At 50.5% G+C, this 19,266-nt stretch overlaps 1 protein-coding gene across 3 annotated transcripts in view; it reads left to right on the top strand.

Moving 5' to 3' along the window:
• Positions 1–4,744: 4,744 nt before the first annotated feature.
• Positions 4,745–19,266, top strand: part of QPRT (quinolinate phosphoribosyltransferase) — a 28,855-nt gene continuing 14,333 nt past the window's right edge. Inside the window, exons 1-2 of one of the 3 annotated variants that reach the window (XM_054454869.2) lie at positions 4,745–4,830; positions 6,052–6,142. In XM_054454869.2, the coding sequence (XP_054310844.2) occupies positions 6,130–6,142 (13 nt within the window). In that variant the 5' untranslated portion in view covers positions 4,745–4,830; positions 6,052–6,129. Of the gene's footprint in view, positions 4,831–5,952; positions 6,143–19,266 lie in introns of those variants that run through there. The other 2 variants (XM_054454870.2, XM_054454872.2) reach the window with 2 other exon arrangements.

Below are 19,266 nucleotides of genomic sequence, written 5' to 3'. Positions count from 1 at the left end.
TTCCTTCCTCCGTCCCTCCCTCCCTCCCTCCCTCTCTCTCTCTCTTTCTTTCTTTCTGACAAGGTCTTCCTCTGTTGCTGACGCTGGAGTGCAGTGGTGCGATCTCGGCCCATTGCAACCTCCGCCTCCTGGGCTCGAGTGATCCTCCCACCTCAGCCTTCCAAGTAGCTGAGACTACAGGCACACACCACGGCACCCAGCTAATTTTTGTATTTTTTGTACAGATGGGTTCTCACCATGTTGCCTAGGCTGATCTTGAACTGCTGGGCTCAAGTGATCCTCCCGCCTCAGCCTCTCAAAGTGCTGGGATTACAAGCGTGAGCCACCGCGCCTGGCCTGCATCCCCATTTCTGACCCTTGACCATGTTCAAGTGGGAAGGGGAAGCCGGGGAAGGGAGGACGGGCTACCTGAGGGCTGCGGGTAGAGGTGACTCCTGTGAGCTCTGAGCCCTCAGCCCTTGGGCAGAGGGAACAGAACAGAAACAGACCCCATCTCTGAGCCACCAAGCTCAGACTCCTGTGGCAGGAGACAGATCACACAACACTATCAACAAAACAACACAGGTCGCAGTGGCTCACACCTGTAATCCCAGCACTTTGGGAGGCTGAGGTGAGAGGATTGCTTAACCGCAGGAGTTCGAGACCAGTCTGGCCAACAGAGCGAGACCCCGTCTCTCAAAAAAAGAAAAAAATTACCTGGGCCTGGTGATGCTCACCTGTAGTCCCAGCTGCTTGGGAGGCTGGGGTGGGAGGACAGCTTGAACCAGGGAGGTCGAGGCTGCAGTGAGCTATGATTGTGCCACTGCCACTGCACTCTAGTCTGAGCAACAGAGTGAGACCCTGTCTTCCAAAAAAAAAAAGAGAGAGAAGAATATAATCAAAAGTTTCTAAATTCCCAAAGTAGTAACAAAAGCAGACCCAAACAAAAGTAGAGAGAAAATCTTCAAAACTTAAAAGGCTATTTAGGCTAAGGAGCCCACCCAGTGGTGACCACCTAGTTCTGGGAGGTTTGGGGCAGGGTCATTAGACAATGGAAACCCAGGTTATTTTGGAGACAATCAACTTGCTCCCAAAAATGAGCTGCAAGCAGGTGCCTGTGTGCTCAGCCCAGTCTGGAGCTCAGAGCCTGCCTGCCGCACTGCACCATCACCAGCCCAGCTGAACCAGGGTCCCAGGTAAGCCGTATAGGCTCTGCGTTGGCCTTGGAGAGAACCGCCAACTCCCCCTGAGTTGCCTGAGCTCTGCCTGAAGCCAGCCCCAAGCTGGCTCACAATAAACGCCTTGACTTCCTGCCAACTCTTCCTCAACCATTAAGATTCAGCTCAAATGTCACGGGCTCTGTGCAGCTGCCCTCACTGCCCCACCCCACGCAGACTTTTCGTTCCTTCTCCACTCCTGCAGCGCCCCTTGCGACAGCATGAATAACCCGGCTGTAGAGATGTGAGGGTGTCACTCATCACCAGTGTGTGAGCCCCTCCAAGGCCACGTGTCCTTTTTGTGTTTCCAGAGCCCAGGGCCCAGCATGCGGTAGCTACCTAGTATGTGTTTACTGAATGAAGGGATGAATAAATTCATGTACAAAGAATAGCTTTATTTATTTACTTATTTATTTATTTTTGAGACGGAGTCTTGCTTCTGACACCCAGGCTGGAGTGCAGTGGTGCGATCTTGGCTCATTGCAACCTCTGCCTCCCAGGTTCAAGCAATTCTCCTGTCTCAGCCTCCCAAGTAGCTGGGATTACAGGCGCCCGCCACCACACCTGGCTAATTTTTGTATTTTTAGTAGAGACGAGGTTTCAACATGTTGGCCAGGCTGGTCTCAAACTCCCGACCTCAGGTGATCTGCCTGTCTTGGTCTTCCAAAGTGCTGGGATTACAGGTGTGAGCCACCATGCCTAGCCTTATTTGTTTATTTTCGTAAACAAATTTCTGTTGCCCAGGCTGGTCTCAAACTCCTGGCCTCAAGCGATCCTCCTGCCTCAGCCTCCCAAACTGTTGGGATTACAGGCACAAGCCACAGTGCCTGGCCCAGTTCTGTCCTTTGAGTTGACCTGGTCATCCAGGAGGATGTTCTGAGGAAGTGTGAAATGATAATATTATTCTAGCCCACGCTGGATACAGTGGCAGTCTGGAAGGTGAAAGAGGTTGGGTTTGAAATAGATTTATTGGCCAAGTGCAGTGGCTCACACCTGTAATCCCAGCACTTTGGGAGGCCGAGGCAGGAGAATTGCTTCAGCCTTTAAACATGGCGAAACCCTGTCCCTACTAAAAATAAAAAAGTTCAATGGGCGTGGTGGCATTCACCTGTAGTCCCAGCTACTCAGGAGGGTGAGGCAGGAGAAACACTTCAGCCCTATAGGTTGAGGCTGCTTTGCGCTGTGATCATGCCAATGCACTCTAGCCTGGGTGACACAGTGAGACCCTGTTTCAAAAACAAAAACAAAAACAAAAACAGAGTAGAGGCCTGGAGCTTGAGAGGGAACTCAGGATAAAGATATAGATTTAAGAGTCGGCTGGATGCAGTGGCTCAAGGCTGTAATCCCAGCACTTTGGGAGGCTAGGGTGGGTGTATCACTTGAGGTCAGGAGTTTGAAACCAGCCTGAACAACATGGTGAAACCCCATCTCTACCAAAAATAACAAAAACTAGCTGGGCATGGTGGCATGCGCCTGTAATCCCAGCTACTTGGGAGGCTGAGGCAGGAGAATCACTTGAACCCGGGAGGCAGAGGTTGCAGTTAGTCGAGATTGTGCCACTGGATTCCAGCCTGGGCAACAGAGTGAGACTCCGTCTCAAAAAATAAAAATAAAAATAAATAAATAAATAAATAAATAAATAGTGATACAGACGGATAGATACATAAATTATATCATTCACTGGGTAGATTGAGAAGAGAGCTGTAGAGAGAATCTGAGTGTAATAGTCAAGGCAGGCTAACTGCTGTAAGAAACAGTGCCCCCACATCTCAGTGGTATAACTAAAAAGAAGTTTTTTCCTTCTTGTGACAGTCAATTCCTGACATTTGGAGCATGACCTTTCACAGCGTTATTCCGGGACCGAGTCTCGTTCCATCTAGTGGCTCTGTCATCCTCCTAGGGCCTTGGAGTGCTCTGCTTTTGACCAGCTAATGGGAGGGGAGAGGCAGAGTAGGATCCTGTGAAGACTTCTAGGGTCAGGTCTGGAAATATCTTTTGCTCACACTCCATTGGCCAGAACAAGACTGCCTCAGTGCAGAGGAAGCTGGGAAATGTAGTTTAGTAGGGCACCCAGAAGGAAAAGAGAGTCTCTGCCACACTGAAGCAACACCAAAATCTGAGGGTTGGTTGTAGGAAGAAGCACCTGCAAAAGACAGAAAAGAGCCTTTAAGAGGATCACCTGAAGCCAGGAGTTTGAGACCAGCCTGGGCAGCATAGCAAGATCCTATCTGTACAAAAAATAAAAATAAAAAATTAGCCTAGGGTGGAGGCATGCACATACAGTCCCAGCAACTCAGGAGGCTTGGGGCCAGGAGTTTGAGGCTGCAGTGAGCTATGATTGGGCCACTGCACTCCACTTAAGCCTGAGTGACAGAGCAAAACCCTGTATCCAAAAAAAAAATTAACCAGGAGAAAAATGACATTTGGAGATCCTGTCTCTAAAGAAAAGAAAAGCTCACTGCATAGCTCACTGCAGCCTCAGAAACAGGCTCAGGACTGAATCAAGGCCAGCAAGGTGCTGGGGTGATAAGCGAGCCCGACTCCAGCCTGGCCAACATGGTGAAACCCCGTCTCTACTAAAAATACACAAATTAGCTGGGCATGGTGGCAGATGCCTGTAGTTCCAGCTACTCAGGAGGCTGAGGCAGGAGGTTCACTTGAGCCTGGGGCGTGGAGGTTGTAGTGGGCCAAGATTGTGCCACTGCACTCCAGCCTGGGTGACAGAGCAAGACCCTGTCTCAAAAAAAAAAAAAAAAAGTGAGCTGGAGGGTGAGGCCTCCCTACATTTTGTGCCTTGGGTGCCTCCATCCGTCACCCCAGCCACAGTCCCAGCAGTCAGGTGCGGCAGAGAAAGCAAAGGGAGAAGGCTGGGAAGATGCAAGTGAATTTAGCGACTAGCAGTCCCTACAGAGCAACTGTAGCAAGAAGGGTTTCCAATGAAGAAAGGAAGGCCCTGGGCCTGGCATGGTGGCTCACGCCTGTAATCCCAGCACTTTGGGAGGCAGAGGCGGGTGGATCACCTGAGGTCGGGAGCTCAAGACTAGCCTGACCAACATGGAGAAACCCCGTCTCTACTGAAAAAAATATACAAAATTAGCCGGGTGTGGTGGCGCATGCCTGTAATCCCAGCTACTCGGGAGGCTGAGGCAGGAGAATCGCTTGACCCCGGGAAGCAGAGTTTGCAGTGAGTCGAGATCACGCCATTGCTCTCCAGCCTCGGCAACAAGAGCGAAACTCCATCAAAAAAAAAAAAAAAAAAAAGAAGAAGAAAGGAAGGCCCTGGCAGTTCTTGGACAGGAACTTGCCTGAAGTCCCAGTCCCAGTGACTGGTGGTTTCCCCACTTTCTGGTTCAGAAGCTGGGCTCTAAGCTGTCTGTGCCCTTAAAGTTCCTTGGAAAGAGGGAAGGGAAGGGAAGTGGATATTAGGTGAGTTCCCACTCTGTTTCATTTGCAGAGTTTTCTCATTGATTCTCAGTTGAACCCATGAGGTAGATGTTATGCCATTAAATTTTTTTTCTTTTCTTTAGAGACAGGGTCTCTCTCTGTCACTCAGGCTGGACTGCAGTGGCACGATCACGGCTCACTGCAGCTTTGAACTCCTGGGCTCAAGTGGTCCTCCCATCTCAGCCTACAGGTATGCACCACTGTACTTAGCTAATTTCTTTTTCTTTTTTTGGGAGAGATGGGATCTCTGTATGTCTCTATGATGCCCACACTGGTCTCAAACTCCTGGCCTCAAGCGATTCTCCTGCCTTGGCCTCCCAAAGCACAGAGATTACAGGCATGAGTCACTGTGCCCAGCCTGTTATGCCGGTTTTTTTTGTTTTGTTTTGTATTTTGAGACAGAGTCTCGCTCTGTCGCCCAGGAGTACAGTGGCGCGATCTTGGCTCACTGCAAGCTCCACCTCCCGGGTTCACACCATTCTCCTGCCTCAGTCTCCCGAGTAGCTGGGGCTACAGGCACCCGTCACCACACCCGGCTAATTTTTTGTTTTTTTAGTAGAGACAGGGTTTCACCATGTTAGCCGGGATGGTCTCGATCTCCTGACCTCGTGATCCACCTGCCTCGGCCTCCCAAAGTGCTGGGATTACAGTCGTGAGCCACTGCGTCCTGCCTGTTTTGCCGTTTTTAAAATTAATTAATTAATTAATTTATTTATCTTGAGACAGAGTCTCACTCTGTCACCCAGGCTGGAGTGCAGTGGCATGATCTCGACTCACTGCAACCTCCACCTCCGGGGTTCGAGTGAGTCTCATGCCTCAGCCTCCTGAGCAGCTAGGATTACAGGCGCCTGCCACCATGCCCAGCTAATTTTTGTATTTTTAGTAGAGATGAGGTTTCGCCATGTTGGCCAGGCTGGTCTCAAACTCCTGACCTCAGGTGATCAACCTGCCTCTGCCTCCCAAAGTGCTGGGATTACAGGCGTGAGCCCCTGTGCCCGGCCCTGTTATGCCATTTTAAAGCTAAGGAAACTGAGGCACAGAAAAAGGTAAAAAGGTAAAAAGGTACTTGAGATCAAAAAGGATGGAGTTAGGATTTGAACCCAGGTCCAGGGCCCATGATTTTCCCAGCACACCATCCAAAATGCCTGCCTGCCCTCACCAGGGAGCACACACTTACATTCACAGCCTTGGACCCTGGGTTAGGGCCAGGAGGGCTGGGTGTGGGGTGAGAACAGGGCCTCGGGCTCCTTCACTGGCTGGGGCAGGGCTTCTGAGATCCCCATCAGAGCCCCTCCTCTGACTTTCAGGGGCCTGCTGAGGAATCTGCAGGCCTGGCAGAGGACAGGAGGGAGGCTTGGGGAGCCTGGGAAGGGCTGGCTGACAGCTCGATGGGCCCTCCCTCCCTCCACAGTCCCACCCCCAGCCTGGGGCCTCTGGGAGCCTTGGTCCTGAGCAGCCAACACACCAGCCCAGACAGCTGAAAGTCACCATGGACGCTGAAGGTAAAGGGACACTCTCTCTGCCATGTCCCTGCACCCATCCCCCCACTGCCTACCCCTGCCCCCACCCTGGCTTGTCTCAGCCCCTTGTTGCCTCCTCTGGAGTCATCTCTCCTCTGGTCCCGCCATCAACTCCCTTACCTACCCCATGTCCCTGCAGCCTTGCTCAACCCCCAGAGGCCCCTTCTCACTCTTTCTCCTGTGTTGAGTCCCCAGGGAGCTCTGGGGAAGGAAGGGGCTTAAGCCCTAGAAAACGGCAGGGTGGCCTGGAGGAGGTGGCGTCTCCTGGGGGCAGTGGGGGCCGGAAGTGGGAGGCTGGTTGGGGGAGCAGCATGGACTTCTGCTCTCGCTGGTAGCTCGGGAGAAGCAGAGACAAAGTCCTGTCCCTTCTGCAGCTGGGTGGGGGAGGGGGCTTGAGTCCCGTGATTCCCTGCCTGGAGGGAGCTATATGCAAACTGTTGGGGTGATCAGTCCCAACCCCCAACCACGAAGTCCAGTGGCAACAAAGGAATGAGAAAAGACAAGTTAAGATTTAAAGCAGGCCCAGGGGGCCAGTTGCTAAAGTGAAGGCTGCAGAGCCGTGGTTGCCTGACAATTTATTGAGTACAATCTTTTGATCCAAGAAGCAGATGGTACGGGGTGAAACGGTGAAGGTGGGGGTGTGTGCGTCATTTGAAAGATGTATAGCAGTGGTGGTTTATGTGAATTTCCTTTAAGCTCAAAGTATATGTCTAACTACTAAGATAATCTTTTTTTTTTTTTCTTTTTTTTTTGAGACGGAGTCTCGCTGTCTCCCAGGCTGGAGTGCAGTGGTGTGATCTCAGCTCACTGCAAGCTCCGCCTCCCGGGTTCATGCCATTCTTCTGCCTCAGCCTCCCGAGTAGCTGAGACTACAGGCGCCCGCCGCCACGCCTGGCTAATTTTTTGTATTTTTAGTAGAGACGGGGTTTCCCCATGTTAGCCAGGATGGTCTCGATCTCCTGACCTCGTGATCCGCCCGCCTCTGCCTCCCAAAGTGCTGGGATTACAGGTGTGAGCCACCGCGCCCAGCCAACCAAGATAATCTTTAACTTATTGGGCTGCAGCTGGTAGGAGTGGGTTTTACAAGGAGCCAGGATGTCTGGTCACATTCCAATGCTTCAAGGAAATGTTTCAGCCCAGAGCATTCTGTGTAAAGCCGCAGAGCAGGTCATGTTCACTGGCCTGGGGACACAATGGCAATAAGGAGATGATTCTCCTCAGAGGCCCCCAATGGTGTTCCATAGGTGTCCTGAACAGGGGTGGCTGACTAAACTGGCTCCCCCGTAAACCCTTCCACCAGCACAAACCCAGGGGGCCATGCTCTACGCTCAGAAGGCTCCACCAGGGATGGGGCTGTGTGACCATGGGTGGGTCTCGGCTTCTCAGAGCCTCGTTTTCTTCCGTCTGTAAAATGACAATAATAGTTCGCTGCTCTGGCCGGCCACGGTGGCTCACGCCTGTAATCCCAGCACTTTGGGAGGCTGAGGCGGGTGGAGCACTTGAGGTCAGGTGTTTGAGACCAGCCTGGCCAACACGGTGAAACCCCGTCTCTACTAAAAGTACAAAAATTAGCCGAGTGTGGTGGTGTGCACCTGTAATCCCAGCTATGTGGGAGGCTGAGGCAGGAGAATTTCTTGAACCCCAGTGGTGGAGGTTGCAGTGAGCTGAGACCAGGCCTCTGCACTCCAGCCTGGGCGACAGAGCGAGACTCTATCTCAAAAAAAAAAAAAAAGAAAAAAAAATAGTTCCCTGCTCAGAAGGTTGTGGAGAGGACAGAAGATGGGAGGCACAGGTGCCTAGACCCTCCTCCACGTTTGGGGTGCCTGCTGGCCCCACACACCCGGTCCCTCTGGCTCCGCTGTGGAACCAGCTCTCGGGGGTCCCATGCAGGATGCCACGCCAAACACCTTTCAATCTCCATTGTGTCTTTCTCTTTTGAAACAACACCGACCTGGATGTGAATCCTGACTGCCACTCAGCAGCGGTGGAAACCCTGGCAAGTTTCGTAACCTGTAGAAGCCTGTTTCCACATCTGGACAATGGAGTTGGTGGCACTGGTCTCACGGGGTTGTAATGAGGATTAAATACCTTAGCAGATGTCAAGGGGTCTCGACCTGATTCCTTCAGAGACAGGATTCTTTACTGAGGGATCATGGATGGGCTCTGGGGGAGTTCATGAACCCCAGAATTTGCAGGTGAAATTGTGTGTCTTTGTGAGAACACAGTTATGCATTTTTCTGGGAAGGAGATCCATAATTTTTATCAGATCCAGATTTTTTTTTTTGAGACAGAGTCTCGCCCTGTTGTCCAGGCTGGAGTGCAGTGGCATGATCTTGGCTCGCTGCAACCTCTGCCTCCCGGGTTCAAGCGATTCTCCTGCCTCAGCCTCACGAGTAGCTGAGACTACAGGCATAAACCACCATGCCCGGCTAATTTTTGTATTTTTAGTAGAGATGGGGTGTCACCATGTTGGCCAGGCTAGCAGATCCAGATTCTTTTTTTTTTTTCGAGATGGAGTCTCACTCTGTCGCCAGGCTGGAGTGTAGTGGCAGGATCTCGGCTCACTGCAACCTTCGCCTCCCAGGTTCAAGTGATTATCTTGCCTCAGCCTCACGAGTAGCTGGGACTACAGGTGCTTCAGGCACTTGCTGCCATGTCCAGCTAATTTTGTATTTTTAGTAGAGACAGGGTTTCACCATGTTGGCCAGGATGGTCTGGATCTCTTGACCTTGTGATCTGCCTCCTCGGCCTCCCAAAGTGCTGGGATTACAGGTGTGAGCCACCGCACCTGGCCCAGATTCTTAACAGAGTAAATGAAAACCTCAAAAAGTCAAGGATGGAAGCTGGGTGCGGTGGCTCACGCTTGTAATCCCAGTGCTTTGGGAGGCCGAGGCGAGAGGATACCTTGAGGCCAGGAGTTTGAGACAAGCCTGGGTAACATAGCGAGACCCCGCCTCTAAAAAGAAAAAAACATGTCAGGGTTGCTCAGGGATGACATACCCACCTTGTGGCTTTCCCACCATGTAATTCTTCTGTTGGGTTTTTTTGTTTGTTTTTGAGGCGGAGTTTTGCACTTGTCACCCAGGCTGGAGTGCAGTGGCGTGATCTCGGCTCACTGCAACTTCCGCCTCCCAGGTTCAAGCGATTCTCCTGCCTCAGCCTCCCGAGTAGCTGAGATTACAGGCACGAGCCACAACGCCCAGCTAATTTTTTTTGTATTTTTAGTAGAGATGGGGTTTCACCATGTTGGTCAGGCTGGTCTCGAACTCCTGACCTCAGGTGATCCGCCCGCCTCGGCCTCCCAAAGTGCTGGAATTACAGGCGTGAGCCACCGCGCCCGGCGTGGTTTTTTTTGTTTTTTTAGAGACAGGGTCTTACTCTGTGGCCCAGGCTAGAGTGCAGTGGCAGGATCACTGCAACCTCGAACTCCCACGCTCGAGTGATCCTCCTGCCTCAGCCTCCTGAGCAGCTAGGACTACAGTTGTGCAACACTGTGTCTGGCTACTTTTTTGAATGTTTTATTTGCAGAGATGAAGGTCTTGCAATGTTACCCCAGCTGGTCTTGAAATCCCAGGCTCAAACAATCCTCCTGCCTTGGCCTCCCAAAGTGCTAGGATTATAGATGTGAGCCACTGTGACTGTCCCACTGTGTAGTTTAGAAATGACCTTGGAGTTAAATGCCTGGGTCCCAGTCCCATTCCCGCCACCTGATAACTTTATGATCTTGCACAAGATGCTTAGCCTTACTGTGCCTTTATTTCCTCATTGATAAAGTGTGAGTGTGCCTTCTCACAGGATTGTGGTAAGGATTCAATAAGATGATATGTGTCTGGCACCTGACAGACAAAAATCACTTGGTAAGCCAGACGCAGTGGCTCATGTCTGTAATCCTAGCATTTTGGGATGTTGAGGCAGGAGAATTACTTGAACCTAGGAGTTCGAGACCAGCCTGGAAAACATGGTGAGACTCCATCTCTACAAAAAAATCCAAAAATAAGCCAGGCATGGTGGCACATGCTTGTAGTCCTAGCTACTCAAGTGGCTGAGGTGGGAGGATCGCCTGAGCCCAGGAGGTCGAGGCTGCTGTGAGCCATGATTGTGCCACCACACTGTAGCCTGGGTGACAGAATGAGACCCTGTATTAAAAAAAAAATGTCACTTGGTGATGGTTTTGCTGTTGATCTTGTTGGCTCCTCACATCTGTCTCTCCGGCTCTGAGCCCTCCCCAGGCTCCAGTTCTGTTTTGTTTTGTTTTGTTTTTTGAGATGGAGTCTAGCTCTGTTGTCCAGGCTGGAGTGCAGTGGCACAATCTTGGCTCACTGCAACCTCCGCCTCCCAGGTTCAAGCAATTCTCCTGCCTCAGACTCCTGAGTAGCTGAGATTGCAGGCACACACCACCACACCCAGCTAATTTTTTGTATTTTTAGTAGTGACGGGGTTTCACCATGTTGGCCAGGCTGGTCTCGAACTCCTGACCTCGTGATCCACCCGCCTTGGCCTCCCAAAGTGCTAGGATTACAGGCATGAGCCACCGCGCCTGGCTTCCAGTTCTGTTTTTAAAACCCCTGACTGTCCATTTCCACCTGACGTCTCTCTTGACGTGTCACATTCAAAATCCTCCCTTGCCACCAGCTTTTCCTTCAGACATCTCCATTTCTTTCTTTTTATTTTTCTTTTTGAGACAGAGTCTTACTCTGTTACCCAGGCTGGAGTGCAATGGCACAATCTTGGCTCACTGCAACCTCTGCTTCCCGGGTTCAAGTGATTCTCCTGCCTCAGCCTCCTGAGTAGCTGGGATAACAGGTGCGCGCCACCACGCCCAGCTAATTTTTGTATTTTTAGTAGAGACAGGGTTTCACCATGTTGGCCAGGCTGGTCTTGAGCTCCCGACCTCAAGTGATCTGCCCGCCTCAGCCTCCCAAAGTGCTGGGATTACAGGCGTGAGCCACCGCTCCCTGCCTGACGTCTCCATTTCTGTTCCTGCCTTACCAGCCTTCTACTCAGACTGGAAACCTCAGGGTCACCTTTGACCACTCACTCTCCCTTATACCTCGGGATCCAAAGAGTCCCCACATATTCCCTGGACTTACCTTCATGACATCGCCTGACCCTCTTCCTTTGTTTCCACACCTCCTCCCTTTGCGGGAGCAGCCTGTTTGAAGCTTCCTTTTCCTTGCTGCCTTCACGCACATGACGACAGCTGATGCTGAACTCTGGGCTGGGCCAGGAGGGTTGGTGCTGGGATCACGGACCCAGGAGAGAAGAGATGAGCCCGGGATGGGGCAGAGGCTGAGAAGTGATGGGTGAGTCCAGTGTGGGTACATACCAATGTGAGGCCAGTGGGCAGAGGCAGAGTGGTCCACCAGGGGCCAGGTGTGGGCAGCAGGGCCAGTCCCAGCATCTTATGGGTATGGAGTCCAGGTGGCCTTTTCCTACACGTTACCCTGGCTTACAACAGCTTTCCATCTTGTATCCATCAAGAACTCCAGACACAGTTTAGATGTTTAAATTTCAAAGTTGGCTGGCCATGGTGGTTCACGCCTGTAATCCCAATACTTTGGGAGGCCAAGGTGGGCGGATCACTTGAGGTCAGGAGTTCAAGACCAGCCTGGCCAACATGGTGAAACCCTGTCTCTACTAAAAATACAAAAATTAGCTGGGCATGGTGGTGGGTGTCTGTAATCCCAGTTACTCAAGAGGCTGAGGCAGGAGAATCGCTTGAACCCCAGAGGTGGAGGTTGCAGTGAGCCAAGATTGCATCATTGCACTCCAGCCTGGGCAACAGAGCAATACTCCATCTCAAAAAACTAAAATAAAATAAACAAATAAACTTCAAAGTTTTTTTTTTGTTTGTTTGTTTTGTTTTGATTTGTTTTGTTTCCAAAGAGACAAGGTCCTGCTCTGTTGCCCAGGCTAGAGTGCAGTGGCACTGCAGCCTCCATCTCCTGGGCTCAAGAGATCCTCCTGCCTCAGCCTCCTGAGTAGCTGGGACTACAGGGGTGCCTCACCATGCCCAACTATTTTTTTAAAATTCTTTGTAGAGACGAGGTCTTGCTATGTTGCCCAGGCTGGTCTTGAACTCCTGGGCTCAAGCAATCCTCCTGCCTTGGCCTCCTGAAGTGCTGACATTACAGACATGAGCCACTGGGCCGGCCCAGTTCATTTTGATCGTGTGACTTCTGATCAAAATTTTGTAGTGACTTCCCATTGCCTAGTGAGAGAAGCCTAACTCTTCCTCTCAACCACGGCCTGCTCAGTCTGGCCTCATCCTATGACTCAGCCTTCTTTCCCCATGCCCAAGACGGGGCACTGTCACCTGCATGTGTGCCCTGCACCTCTGCTGCCTGGCCTGTGCTCTCGTCATTCTCTCTGCCTGGCGAGCCTTCCTCTCCTGTCAATTCCAGCCCATTCTCAGAACGAGGCTTTCTGGCTTCTCTTATCCATACTCAGATTCTGTGGCTCATTCTACCATATGTGTGCAGGGCGGTCACATTTGGCCCTATTTGGAGGTCACTTCTCTTCTCCAGGGAGTGAACGGAGGGGAAAAGGACATTTATCTGGGACCTGAGGTGCTGACCAGCCTCTGTCTCCACCTGGTGTTTGCCAAATGAGTCAACAAATGAACAGATGGAAGAACATAGCTGCCAGAGTCAGACCCCTGGGTTGAGGCTCCTGGCCAGGCATTGGGAGGCGCTTTATGTGAATTGCCTCTTTCGGTCCTCCCAGCAGCCCTGGAATTTCCACGTGAAACTGACACTCAGGGAGATTAGTGCCTTGCTGGAGTCACCCAGCCTGTAGGTTAGGTGTAACATAGAAACACAGTAAAGAGCTGAGTGTGGTGGCGCCTATCTGTGGTCCCAGCTGTTCGGGAGGCTGATGCAGGAGGATCGTTTGAGTCCAAGAGGTTGAGGCTGCAGTGAGCCGTGATTGCACCACTGCATTCCAGCCTGGGCGACAGAGCGAGACCTTGTCTCTAAAAACAAAACAAAAACAAAAAACAGTAAACAACAACAACAACAAATCAGTAAACAATCCAGAACAGAACAGCAACAGTGCCAGAGGGGGGAAAATCTTTATCTATTATGCCAGAGTTGGCAGTAATCTGTATCTTTACATGATTTGAAAAGAGAAAAGATGTACAAATAATATACCAAGATGCCCTGATCCCCTCCGAGCAGAGATCCCATTTTTTTTTTTCTCTTTGAGATGAAGTCTCGCTCTGTCACCTAGGCTTGGCTCACTGCAACCTCCGCCTCCTGGGTTCAAGTGATTCTCCTGCCTCAGCCTCCCAAGTAGCTGGGATTACAGGTGCCCGCCACCACACCTGGCTAATTTTTGTATTTTTAGTAGAGACGGAGTTTCACCATGTTGACCAGGCTGGTCTTGAGCTCCTGACCTCAAGTGATCCGCCCACCTCAGCCTCCCAAAGTGCTGGGATTACAGGCATGAGCCACTGTGCCCAGCCTTAAATATGCCAATTTTATTAGAGTTTTATTAACTCTGGACAACCAATTAAGAAGGGATCACCTTGAGGGATCAAGATTACATCCTGCAGGATAAAACTCTAATCTCTGAAGTCCAGGCATCTTAGGAGACCTTTTACATGTCCAGCCACAAAGCTAGGAGGCCTCTGGACAGGGAGGGCACAGCTGCCTCCTCCGTGCACGTGGCAGCCTGACTGGCATTTCTCTGTTGGGCCAACTCTCCCCTTGCCAGCTGTAAAAGCGGCTTCCCCTCTCTAAAGTGCCTTTCAGTAATAGCTGCTAATTAGGAGAGCCCAGTATTTTCAAAGCTACCCACAGGAATCCCTTTTGTTGGAAATGCATGAGAGAGTCAGGGCGTAAAAAAAAAAACACCCAGATGTGTTTATTTATTTTTCACAAATAGAACATGGAATGTGTAACTGTTCTTCTCTCTATTAGATGATCAGAATGACTGAGCTCCAAGAAGGGGGCAAGAGGGGGACCCCTGCACATGGAAGCAGCTTTGATGTTCTTTTTTTTTTTGAGACAGTCTCGCTCTGTTGCCTGGGCTAGAGTGCAGTGGCGCGATCAGGGCTCACTGTAGCCTCAACCTCCTAGACTCAAGTGATCCTTCTGCCTCAGCCTCCCAAGAGTAGCTGGGACTACAACTGCATGCCGTCACGCCTTGCTAATCTTTTAAATTTTAATTTTATGTGTTTGATTAGTATTTTTTAGACTGCATCTCCCTCTGTTGCCCAAGCTGGAGTGCAGTGGCACAATCACGCTTTGCTGCAGCATCAACCTTCTGGGCTCTAGCAATCCTCCCGCCTCAGCCTCCCAAGTAGCTGGTACCACAGGTGCATGCCACCATGCCCAGCTAATATATATATATATATTTTTGTTTGTTTTTTGTTTTTTTTTTTTTGAGATGAGGATCTTGTCATGTTTGCCAGGCTGGTCTCCAACTCCTGGGCTCAAGTGATCCTCCTACTTCAGCCTCCCAAAATGCTAGGACTGCAGGCATGAGCCCCCATGCCTGGCCTCAACAGCTATGATGTTCTTTTTTTTTTTTTGAGATGGAGTCTCGCTCTGTTGCCCAGGCTGCGTGTACCACCATGCCTGGCTAATTTTTGTATTTTTCTGTAGAGTTGGGGTTTCACCATGTTGGCCAGGCTGGTCTCGAACTCCTGACCTCAAGTGATCCACACACCTTGCCCTCCCAAAGTGCTGAGATTACAGGCATGAGCCACCATGCCCAGCCAGCAGCTATGATGTTCTAAGTATCCAGCTATGGAAAGGGAGGACCTGGGCTCATACTCACCATTGTCTAGCTGCGTCATTTTCTAGCTCTGCTCTTTAGATAATTCCTCTTTATGTTTCTGAGCCTCGGTTCTCCACCTATATTTTTTATTTTTATTTTATTTTTTGAGATGGAGTCTTGCTCTGTCACCCATGCTGGAGTGCAATAGGGTGATCTCGGCTCACTGGAACCTCTACCTCCCAGGTTCAAGGAATTCTCCTACCTCAGCCTCCTGAGTAGCTGGGATTACAGGCGTGTGCCGCTGCGCCTGGCCAGTTTTTTGTTTGTTTGTTTGTTTGTTTGTATTTTTAGTAGAGACGGGGTTTCACCATGTTGGCCAGGCTGGTCTCAAACCCTTGACCTCAAGTGATCCGTCCACCTCGACCTCCCAAAGTGCTGGAATTACAGGCGTGAGCCACTGTGCCCGGTCTCGGTTTTCCACCTATAAATACGAACGACATCCACTTTGAGGCCCTGTAGGTGAGGTTTGGGAGGAGGCATGAGAAGCGCCAGGCACGCAGTAGGCACCAATGCATGGTAGCTATGATTGTCTTCCTGTGTCTCAGAAGCTCTCAGTTCTTTTACAAATTAGAATTATTTTGCCATATTTCAGACCAATTACATCAGAATCTCTAGGGGTGGGACCTGGAGCTCCCCATATGATTCCATTGTGCAGCAGAGGTTGAGAACCACTGCCCTACCCAATGGTGTTGTGATTTATAATAAGAAATATGTATTTTGCTCTTTATCCTTGGTTCCTGGCATAGAGCTCCTAGAATCCTTGGAATTTCCTGAGCAATAGGGGAGCAAGGAGAATCCTTTGTTCTAATATTTGATCTTTGTTGTTGTTGGTTTTTTTGTTGTTGTTTGTTTTATTTTGAGACAGAGTTTCGCTCTTGTTGCCCAGGCTGGAGTGCAATGGCGTGATCTTGGCTCATCACAACCTCCGCCTCCCAGGTTCAAGCAATTCTCCTGCCTCAGCCTCCCAAGTAACTGGGATTACAGGCATGCACTACCACGCCCGGCTAATTTTGTACTTTTAGTAAAGACGGGTTTCTCCATGTTGAGGCTGGTCTTGAACTCCTGACCTCAGGTGATCTGCCCGCCTCGGCCTCCGAAAGTGCTGGGATTACAGGCTTGAGCCACTGGGCCTGGCCGTTATTGTTTTTTCAAATTGAGACAGGATCTTACTTTGCTATCCAGGCTGGGGTGCAGTGGTGTGATCACAGCTCTCTGCGGTCTCAAACTCCTGGGCTGAAGGGATCCTCCCACATCAGCCTCCCAAGTAGCTGGGACTACAGGTGTGCACCACCATACCCGGCTAATTTTTCTGTAGAGATGGGGTCTTGCTATGTTGCTCAGGCTGGTCTTGAATTGCTGTGCTTAAGTGTTCTGCCCGCCTCGGCCTCCCAAAGTGCTGGGATTACTGCCATCAGCCACCGTGATGCCTAATTTTTGAAATTTATGTAGTTGGCCAGGGGCAGTGGCTCACGCCTGTAATCCCAACACTTTGGGAGGCTGAGGGGGGAGGGTCACCTGAGGTCAGGAGTTTGAGACCACCCTGGCCAACATGGTGAAACCCGTCTACTAAAAATACAAAAATTAGCCGAGCATGGTGGCGGGCGCCTGTAATCCCAATTACTTGGGAGGCAGAGGCAGAAGAATCGCTTGAACCCGGGAGGCAGAGGTTGCAGTGAGCCGAGACCGTGCCATTGCACTCCAGCCTGGGTAACAAGAGCAAAAACTCTGTCTCAAAAAATAAAATAAAACAAAATAAAATTTACTTAGTGATGGAGTCATGCTATGTTGCCAGGCTGGTGTTGAACTCCTGGCCTCAAGTGACTCCCTCTCCCCAGCCTCCCAAAGTGCTGGGATACAGATATGAGCCACCACACTGGGCCTAATACTTGATCTTTGACCCAAGTTCCTGACAGAACTCCTAATCCCTTGGAATTTCTGGGTGATCAGAGGGTCTTTTGTTCCAATGAGGTGATTCTTGGTGGGCTTCTGGAAGGGGGCCAGTCACCAGAGAGATACTGCAATGATTAGAAGCTTGGAACCCTCAGCAGTATCTTCCACCTTCTGGGAAGGGGAGAGGGGCTAGAGATTGATTTAACTGTCATGCCTGTGTGACGACACCTCCAGAAATCCCTGAAATAAGATGTTAGGAGAGCTCCTGTGTTATAGGCTGGGTAAAGGTGCCAGGAGGAGGGTGGTACCCAGGAGAGGGCATGGAAGCCCCCTTCCCCCATACCCTGCCCTATGTATTTCTTCCAGCTGGCTGTTCATTTGTGTCATTTGACAATGCCTTTATAAGCCAGGTGTGGTGGCGCACCTATAGTCCCAGTTACTCAGGAGGCTGAAGCAGGAGGATCACTTGAGTCCAGGAGCTCAAGAGTGCTTCTGTAGTGTGCTATCCTTGAGCCTGTGAATATCCACTGCACTCCAGCTGGGCAACATAGAAAGACACTGTCCAAAAAACAAAACAAGCTTGGCACAGTGGCTCACGCCTGTAATCCCAACACCTCAGGAGCGGAGGGGGGTGGATCACTTGAGGTCAGGAGTTTGAGACCGGCCTGGCCAACATGGTGAAACCCCATCTGTACTAAAAATACGAAAATTAGCCGGGTGTGGTGGCGTGTGCTTGTAATCCCAGCTACTCGGGAGGCTAAGGCAGGAGAATCACTTGAACCTGGCAGGCGGAGGTTGCAGTGAGCTGAGATCTCGCCATTGCACTCCAGCCTGGGGGACACGAGCGAGACTTCATCAAAAATAAGTAAATAAATAAATAAAATAAAAAATAAAAACAAAACAATACAAAACAAAAAAGTGTTGTAATACACCAGCAATAGTAAGTAAACTGTTTTCCGGGGATTGCTGCTTTAGTAAAGATCAAATACAAGCAGGAGTCATGGGAACCTCTGATTTGTAGCCAAGTCACACAAAAGTTGTGGGTAGCCTGGGAATCTCTTACTACTTGAGGCTGACGTCTGAAGTGGGGGACAGTCTTGTGGGACTGAGCCCTTTTGCTGTGGGGTCTGCGCTAACTCTGGTTATGGTCACAATTGAAGTGAATTGTAGGACGCGCAGCTACTGTTGGAGAATTGGTTGATGCGGGGAAAAAAACGCCATATAACTGGTCGCAGAAGCGTTCTGGGTTGAGTGAACATACAGAAAAGAAACACTGTTGGTTTTTAAATCTACATCACCCTAAAAGAACGTTCCATGACCCTGTCTCAAGTGGGGACCCTCTCTCTCCTTTCTTTATTTTTCTCACTTTTTATTATAGAGAATTTCAAACATACATGAAAGTAGATAGAAAAGCATGGTGAACCCCCCACGAAACCACCACCAACCTCAAAAAGCACCAGTGTGAGGCCAGCCCAGTCCCACCCTCCCTCTGTCTATCTTCCAGTATTATCTTAAAGCAAACCAGCTCTCGAACTCTTTTTTTTGTTTATTTGTTTGTTTGTTTTGAGACAGAGTCTCGCTCTGTCACTCAGGCTGGAGTGCAGTGGCACAATCTCAGCTCATTGCAACCTCCACCTCCTGGGTTCAAGTGATTCTTTCACCTCAGCCTCCCCAGTAGCTGGGATTACAGGCCCGCACCACTATACCCGGCTAATTTTTGTATTTTTTTTAGTAGAGACGGGATTTCACCATGTTGGCCAGGCTGGTCTCCAACTCCTGACCTCAGGTGATCCGCCCCACCTCGGCCTCCCAAAGTGCTGGGATTACAGGCATGAGCCACTGTGTCTGGCCATACTTTTTCCTTTTTTATATTTTGTAGAGACAGTGGTCTCACTCTGTTGCCCAGGCTGGTCTCTAACTCCTGGTCTCAAGCAGTCCTCCTGCTCCAGCCTCCCAAAGTGCTAGGATTACAGGTGTGAGCCCCTGCGCTCGTCTTGTCTTTTAAAGACTAATGTATCCCAAATCCCTTCCCCTCTTCTTCCCTGCTCTGGGCGATTGCATTTGCTGCTATGTGCAGTCACCATCCGCGTGCGCTGGCGGCTCCCCAATCCCCACTCCTCACCGCAGCATCTCTCTTTTTTTTTTTTTTTTTTTTTTTTTTTGAGACAGAGTCTTGCTCTGCCACCCAGGCTGGAGTGCAGTGGCGCCATCTCGGCTCACTGCAAGCTCCGCCTCCCGGGTTCATGCCATTCTCCTGCCTCAGCCTCCCGAGTAGCGGGGACTACAGGCGCCCGCCACGACGCCTGGCTAATTTTTTTTGTATTTTTTAGTAGAGACGGGGTTTCATTGTGTTAGCCAGGATGGTCTCTGTCTCCTGATCTTGTGACCCGCCTGCCTCGGCCTCCCAAAGTGCTGGGATTACAGGCGTGAGC

This window comes from Pongo pygmaeus, chromosome 18, assembly GCF_028885625.2.
Source record: "Pongo pygmaeus isolate AG05252 chromosome 18, NHGRI_mPonPyg2-v2.0_pri, whole genome shotgun sequence".
Lineage (NCBI taxonomy): Eukaryota > Metazoa > Chordata > Mammalia > Primates > Hominidae > Pongo > Pongo pygmaeus.
The sequence above is the reverse complement of the archived record's forward strand: the minus strand, read 5'-3'. Positions and strand labels throughout refer to the sequence as shown.